Raw genomic sequence first — 8,140 nt, 5'->3', positions numbered from 1 at the left:
TGTGGATAGATTATGTCAATCTTAAGAATGTTCTTTACATTGGAATATGCATTGGAACTAACGTAATACATATATTGTGTGAATGCCCACTCGGAAAATGTATTTAATTTGACTGTGTCGCGTGCACTATATGAGTACCATTCAATCACGTGTAAATTGTTGTTTATTGTATAATAAGGACCCTGTGTATAATTTAAATTCAATGTGTATCAGTCATTGTCAGTCCTGTTCATCTGATGTTCTTCGTACATATAATGTGTATCTATAATTACTTGTAAACATTTCATAATTGATAGTAAGCATTCTATTATTGGCCGATGACATGATAGACTCTATGGGAGACTAAAAAACTCACTGTTTATTAACTCAGGTCTGTTAGTGTGTGGGTAGGCCGTGAACAGGGGTACCTCTGCTGAGCGAGTCGACCCCCATCTCGCGTTTTAATACCTAATTTGACCTGTGCGTTTGAAGTATACTCCAACATTTGAGATCTACCGGATACTCTGTAGATGGTATGCATCTGGGATTCTATGTCATATATACTGACAACAAAGATTCCTTCAAATTACTATGTTTAATCTGTCACGCCATGACATGACAGATTAACTAGAGTAATGTAAAAGAATCGGGAGTTCCTTACTTTGTTTCAGTGGTATATATAGCATGCCTGTATGTATCAACTGAAAAGCTCGTCGTTTATTGTCAGCTATCACCAGTGGGAAGTGTTCAAAAGTGCGTGGTAGGACTTACAGCCCAGCTTTCAAATGTCGATCTGGAATCCTCTTTTATATTTCACTTTTAGTGAAATAGAACTGCAAATAAACGAAGGACTGAGTGGATACCTGCAGCTAACCTGACATAACAGCAAAACACACAACTTGCCAGTGGTATAAACTTCTCAAAGATTTACGGCTCTATGTATTCTAGGTTACCATATACTAGGCTAGCCATATATTGATGGCTATAAATGGTGCTGTCACATTTACCTGTATGAGGTTTATGGCTACAACTACAGTTGTCATTTTCTGATTCAGATCCCAGACAGAGCCATTCCACGTGTAGAGTTGCGTCTCTTAGTCATGCCGGGACCTGCAGTTCGAGTTCCAATCCAAGTTTCGCCTCGATTATGGCTCTTTGTCAGTATGCATCTCTGTTTAAACCTAACTCACTCGCCGATTTCTATACACATTAACATATGATTCAGAGACCATAAAATAGATCTATTTTATGGCCTCTGGTGTGATTAAGTCACGGTTTCAAAAAAACGTACTTAAATCGCCGCTTTATATATAAATTAAATTCCATTCACAGACACATGGCATTGTGGCGAACAAACATATATCGTCGTGCCATAGTTATTTTCAATTGGGTAAATGTTTGTTTGTTTATCGATTCCGAATGCAGCCATTCAGAATTTCCGCATTTTAGATTAGAGTTATCTTTCCTTTGCTGTGTAACCTCCAAGTTGTGTACAAACCAAGGGATCATGAAGCTTTAAATATATTAAAATAAATATTTATGTGTCTGGTTGTCATTTTTCATTCGCTGTTTGAAAACATAACCATGTACACAAAAATGCAGTAACAAAAAAAGCCTGGTCACCTTATTATTTCTAAAATATGGAACTGATGAGAATAATTTTTTTAAATTTTCTGTGTGGCCTTATCCGCTTATCGTTGATATGGTTTATCACGATAAAGAGAAATCTGTTGAATCACATAGTTACGAAAGCCTGCATTAGCCCATCGATTGACTTGGGAGATAGATATTTCGTTTTGTAAGATCTGCGTGGTGTTATGCTGATTTGATGTACGGAAAAGGTCATTTGAACATGACTCCGTAAGGGCAAATAACATGATTGTGAACAGTCTAAGGCATGTTTAAGACGCTGAGGTCCTGTAAGTCTCAATTCTGATCCTTATTTTATACATCCACACTCGAATTTTCTTTGCGCTCACGGAAAGAGGCAAGGTTGGCCGATTATTTATACTGTCACAAGCCAATTCGCATAACATATGAACGGACGTTGCTTTTTTAATAAAAACCAAACCAAACGTGCTCATACTGAAATCGGATTAGTCAGTGATAATGGATGTCTTTCAATGCTATTTAGATTCCTGCGCTAATATCTTTGATTTGTGAGAGGTTTACTCCATAACTGAAAATACTAATATAAATTAAATTATTTTTTATACTTTTTTTTTATAAAATCTTGTGGGCGGTTATCCAGAATGTTAAGCATGCCCAGTGAAGCCATTTCTGACTTGACAGGTTTCATGCTTTTATCACAAAGTGCACAGTCCACCAATTTCTGTCTTGAAACGGCTGAACCACAAAACCTGCTTTCGTTATCAGAGAATGTGTTGATGCTGTGCATGTGCATGTTGTGTGGTGAGAGTGTGTGTGTGTGTGTGTGTCGGGGGGTGGGGGTGGGGTGGGGTTGGGTGGGCCCCACCCCCACCCCACCCCCCGACACACACACACACTGGGGGATGGAGGTTTATATACTGTATATCCCTTTGGAACCTTATTAAAATACATTTGATGTAATTGATATCGAATATATTATGTTCATGTTGTTTCAAGAGGTGTTCACATTAAGCATGTGGAAATTGGCAGATCTACATATCCTTCACCTGTGATAATGTAGAGATAATGTAGTGAGACATGGTCCTTCAATAAAGGTCAAGGTCATTCGAATAAATTGAACCTGAATAATGTTGTGATGAGGCAGGGTTGAGTGAATGGTTTGTGATGTTCTCCGAATATGGGCATGCTGAGAGCCAAATTTAGCTTGCATTCAGTCATTAGTGACTGAGGGAATGTCAAATCAGAGATAGTTCAGGTTCCAAATAATTGGTTTCCAGAAATATGCAATAAAAACAAACTTTCTTTTTTGTATCTGTTTAGCTAATCCACTAAGTCATTTACTGGGGTTAACAAAGTCAGTAACAAGTGTGTTTCAGCAACAAACAGATATATTAACCATATAAAAACTACTGATACAATATGATTGTGCTTTTCCCAAAATGTTCTAATGATTTGTTAACAGTCCCAAAATAATCACAAAGGTTTAAGGGAGGCACAACAACACAAAATGTTGCTTCAAGCATTCATCTTGTTGGATGTGAACATTCTCTTGATCATGTTGATCACACGGGACAGGAAGGCTCTCATGAAAGACTGGGGCTTCACACGTGTGTCGTCATCTTCACCAAGAAGTATCTCAATGAAATCAGTATCATCCATGATGACCTGACCAGTGATGTTCACTGACACAGATGAGACAGGGTCGGGGAGGGACGTGATGGGTGAGGGCAGGAGGGACAGGGGATGGGGACGGGTCACACAGCGCTGAGAGTAAGAAAGATAAAACAAGAGAAATGTTAAACACCAGTTGATATTTGTTTATTTGTCAAGCGATGAATGAGTTGGTATGTGTGAGATAGGAAATTGGTAAATATGTGTTTGGAAAAGCTAAGGGCGGGTAATGTAAATGTAAGATCATAAGAGAAGAGTGTTTACGAAATGAAAACCTTGTAGACTTTGTGCTCAGTCAATTGCAATGGGACAAATCTAGACAAGATTCGTCAACGTATGCTGCTTGCCAAAAGTGGCGTTTGTACACAAATCTTGACCTCTGTCTAACTTAAAAAACGACTTCAAGCGCTTTTAAAATGTGTACATATACAAGTTTTTAACCCATTGTCACCTACACGACGAGAGACAGGAGTGGTTGGGAGGACGAGAACCTGGGGAAACCTTGTCGCCATCAGATCTATATCAGTGTAACAGTAAAGACGTTTTAAAATAGCGAATGAACAGGCGCCAAACGTGCATCAATAGATTATTTATTCAAAAGCATTTGGGAAGGACAGACACCTTCATTCCTAAAAAGCTTTACATCAACTCGCACGTGCTTTATAGATGAACCACGATACATTATGTGTATAAAGTATTAGCAAATAAACAAACATCTTCATCTTCGTTTGCACCTGTGTTATCCCTACACATCGTCTTGCATGCCAACCAATAAAACAAAAGTTTAGGGAAATGAGCCAGAAAACATCCACAACTTTGTACCTTGAACATAGCTGCTCGTCTGCATACTGACACTCAAAAGCGATGTTCAAACTAGCGCAGATTCAAACCCGAGCGATATATTCAGAAGATAATGCAACAACAATGGCGCCTGTTGACTTCGGAAGTCACTGGTTACGGTCGTCAAGGACGGAAGGGAGACCACTCTCATTTGCGGAGACCTTGGAAAACCGCTTTTATATAAACAGGTATTTTGCGTCTGCAATCACATCATTTATTCAAATAAGAAAACCCCAATGCGATGCGATGCGAGCGCCAAAATAAATGTCTTATGTTGAAACGATATTTAATCAAATATAAAAGTACTGTTTAAAAACGCCGAGCGAAAAACTGTTGCAATTAAGTGCACCCATACGATAGGAGCTTGACGCCTCAGCACACTTCGGTGCAGTGATGACTTATCTTTAACCACATACTGAACACGATCGGCCCTTTCCGCTTAAAAAACCCCCTGAGGTAACTTAACCATTGTAATCCGGAACTATATTAACCTCTCGACCTCGCTAGCACATGACCGTCACGTGATGTCAGTCGATGCCTATTATGAACCCCTTGTCAGATGGAAAGGCCGCAGAAAACTGGTAATATGGTAGTGGTATGTGATAATGAATTGCGATAGATCACAACATAGCATCTTATGTGACAAAAAGGGTCCGTTCTAAATGTGTGCCGATCATGATAACTCATGATGTCCCATCGTGCTTTTACTTTCAGTCACATGTTGGAATAACATTTGTATACAGTTCTTTTGAATATATTTAGGATAAAAACTTGGAAATAAGTAACTAATTATGTATAAGACTAACGAAAATTGAACATTGATAAACAGTTAACGCACAAAAATATGCATCTGCGAGTGTGTTTGGCTGAGGCATAATTTTCGACTCAATCCTCAATAAACGTGGCCTAGGTTTGGTTGTGGGGGCTTATAGGATCTTATTGCACGTAATTTAAACAGTTCTAAATATTATTGCTAAAATATGTTTGAGAAAATGCTATTTATAAATAAGCCATTAACATATAATGACATGGTCTTAATTTCATAACGTCAACATGTCTGAAACATTGCCGATGTGACGTTATATATTTACTCACTCACTCACACTTCAACTAGCAAGTTAACTGGGGGCCAAAAGAAAGTATACGCCAATGATGGATGGTGGCTAAAAATGAAACAAACAAGAAATGGTTATTTGATGGTGATGTATTTGATACGGGTATCATAGTTATGTTTTGGACTCAATCTCATTAAAATCAGATCTAAGTTCTCGCTGCCAGTAAACAAAGCTTAGCGATAGCGAGAACTAAGATCTGATTTTAATGAGATTGGTTTTGGACCTTAAGTTTCGGTGTCCCAGCCTAGTAAGGTTTTGATAACGTTTGTAGTTTTTTGATCAAATCAAATGTTCAAGTGTATACTTTCTTTTGCCCAGCAGTTTCGACCCAGGCAATGAAGGTCGAGCCAGGGGTATGGCTGAAGCATAACCGTCGCGTGCACTATATGAGTACCATTCAATCACGTGTAAATTGTTGTTTATTGTATAATAAGGACCCTGTGTATAATTTAAATTCAATGTGTATCAGTCATTGTCAATCCTGTTCATCTGATGTTCTTCGTACATATAATGTGTATCTATAATTACTTGTAAACATTTTATAATTGATAGTAAGCATTCTATTATTGGCCGATGACATGATAGACTCTATGGGAGACTAAAAAACTCACTGTTTATTAACTCAGGTCTGTTAGTGTGTGGGTAGGCCGTGAACAGGGGTACCTCTGCTGAGCGAGTCGACCCCCATCTCGAGTTTTAATACCTAATTTGACCTGTGCGTTTGAAGTATACTCCAACATTTGAGATCTACCGGATACTCTGTAGATGGTATGCATCTGGGATTCTATGTCATATATACTGACAACAAAGATTCTTTCAAATTACTATGTTTAATCTGTCACGCCATGACATGACAGATTAACTAGAGTAATGTAAAAGAATCGGGAGTTCCTTACTTTGTTTCAGTGGTATATATAGCATGCCTGTATGTATCAACTGAAAAGCTCGTCGTTTATTGTCAGCTATCACCACTGGGAAGTGTTCAAAAGTGCGTGGTAGGACTTACAGCCCAGCTTTCAAATGTCGATCTGGAATCCTCTTTTATATTTCACTTTTAGTGAAATAGAACTGCAAATAAACGAAGGACTGAGTGGATACCTGCAGCTAACCTGACATAACAGCAAAACACACAACTTGCCAGTGGTATAAACTTCTCAAAGATTTATAGCTCTATGTATTCTAGGTTACAATATACTAGGCTAGCCATATATTGATGGCTATAAATGGTGCTGTCACATTTACCTGTATGAGGTTTATGGCTACAACTACAGTTGTCATTTTCTGATTCAGATCCCAGACAGAGCCATTCCACGTGTAGAGTTGCGTCTCTTAGTCATGCCGGGACCTGCAGTTCGAGTTCCAATCCAAGTTTCGCCTCGATTATGGCTCTTTGTCAGTATGCATCTCTGTTTAAACATAACTCACTCGCCGATTTCAATATACATTAACATATGGTATAAAATAGATCTATTTTATGGCCTCTGGTGTGATTAAGTCACGGTTTAAAATAAACGTACTTAAATCGCCGCTTTATATATAAATTAAATTCCATTCACAGACACATGGCATTGTGGCGAACAAACATATATCGTCGTGCCATAGTTATTTTCAATTGGGTAAATGTTTGTTTGTTTATCGATTCCGAATGCAGCCATTCAGAATTTCCGCGTTTTAGAATAGAGTTATCTTTCCTTTGCTGTGTAACCTCCAAGTTGTGTACAAACCAAGGGATCATGAAGCTTTAAATATATTAAAATAAATATTTATGTGTCTGGTTGTCATTTTTCATTCGCTGTTTGAAAACATAACCATGTACACAAAAATGCAGTAACAAAAAAAGCCTGGTCACCTTATTATTTCTAAAATCTGGAAATGATGAGAATCATTTTTTAAAATTTTCTGTGTGGCCTTATCCGCTTATCGTTGATATGGTTTATCACGATAAAGAGAAATCTGTTGAATCAGATAGTTACGAATGCCTGCATTAGCCTATCGATTGACTTGGGAGATAAATATTTCGTTTTGTAAGATCTGCGTGATGTTATGCTGATTTGATGTACGGAAAAGGTCATTTGAACATGACTCCGTAAGGGCAAATAACATGATTGTGAACAGTCTAAGGCATGTTTAAGACGCTGAGGTCCTGTAAGTCTCAATTCTGATCCTTATTTTATACATCCACACTCGAATTTTCTTTGCGCTCACGGAAAGAGGCAAGGTTGGCCGATTATTTATACTGTCACAAGCCAATTCGCATAACATATGAACGGACGTTGCTTTTTTAATAAAAACCAAACCAAACGTGCTCATACTGAAATCGGATTAGTCAGTGATAATGGATGTCTTTCAATGCTATTTAGATTCCTGCGCTAATATCTTTGATTTGTGAGAGGTTTACTCCATAACTGAAAATACTAATATAAATTAAATTATTTTTTATACTTTTTTATAAAATCTTGTGGGCGGTTATCCAGAATGTTAAGCATGCCCAGTGAAGCCATTTCTGACTTGACAGGTTTCATGCTTTTATCACAAAGTGCACAGTCCACCCATTTCTGTCTTGAAACGGCTGAACCACAAAACCTGCCTTATCAGAGAAAAAGGTCAATGCCTGTGTTGATGCTGTGCTGTGCATTGTGTGTGGTGAGAGGTGTGTGTGTGTCTGTGTGTGTGTGTGTGTGTGTCGGGAGGTGGGATGGGGTGGGGTGGAGGGTGGAGGTTTATATACTGTATATCCCTTTGGAACCTTATTAAAATACATGTGATGTAATTGATATCGAATATATTATGTTCATGTTGTTTCAAGAGGTGTTCACCTGTGACAATGTAGAGATAATGTAGTGAGACAGGGTCCTTCAATAAAGGTCAAGGACATTCGAATAAATTGAACCTGAATAATGTTGTGATGAGGCAGGGTTGAGTGA

At 38.2% G+C, this 8,140-nt stretch overlaps 1 protein-coding gene across 1 annotated transcript; it reads right to left on the bottom strand.

Annotated features, from left to right (window-relative positions):
• Positions 1 to 2,935: 2,935 nt before the first annotated feature.
• On the bottom strand, positions 2,936 to 4,208 carry LOC125378077. The gene is made up of 3 exons (XM_048392908.1): positions 4,084 to 4,208; positions 3,717 to 3,778; positions 2,936 to 3,354 (listed from the first exon to the last, which is right to left on the bottom strand). The coding sequence occupies exons 1-3, from the start codon at positions 4,106 to 4,108 to the stop codon at positions 3,106 to 3,108; spliced, it is 336 nt and encodes a 111-aa protein (XP_048248865.1). The 5' UTR covers positions 4,109 to 4,208; the 3' UTR covers positions 2,936 to 3,105.
• Between the last annotated feature and the right edge of the window lie 3,932 nt (positions 4,209 to 8,140).

Source organism: Haliotis rufescens, unplaced genomic scaffold, assembly GCF_023055435.1.
Source record: "Haliotis rufescens isolate VD_foot unplaced genomic scaffold, xgHalRufe1.0.p SCAF_11, whole genome shotgun sequence".
NCBI classification, from domain to species: Eukaryota; Metazoa; Mollusca; class Gastropoda; order Lepetellida; family Haliotidae; genus Haliotis; species Haliotis rufescens.
Note: the sequence above shows the minus strand (reverse complement) of the source record. Positions and strands in the feature narration are given on the sequence as shown.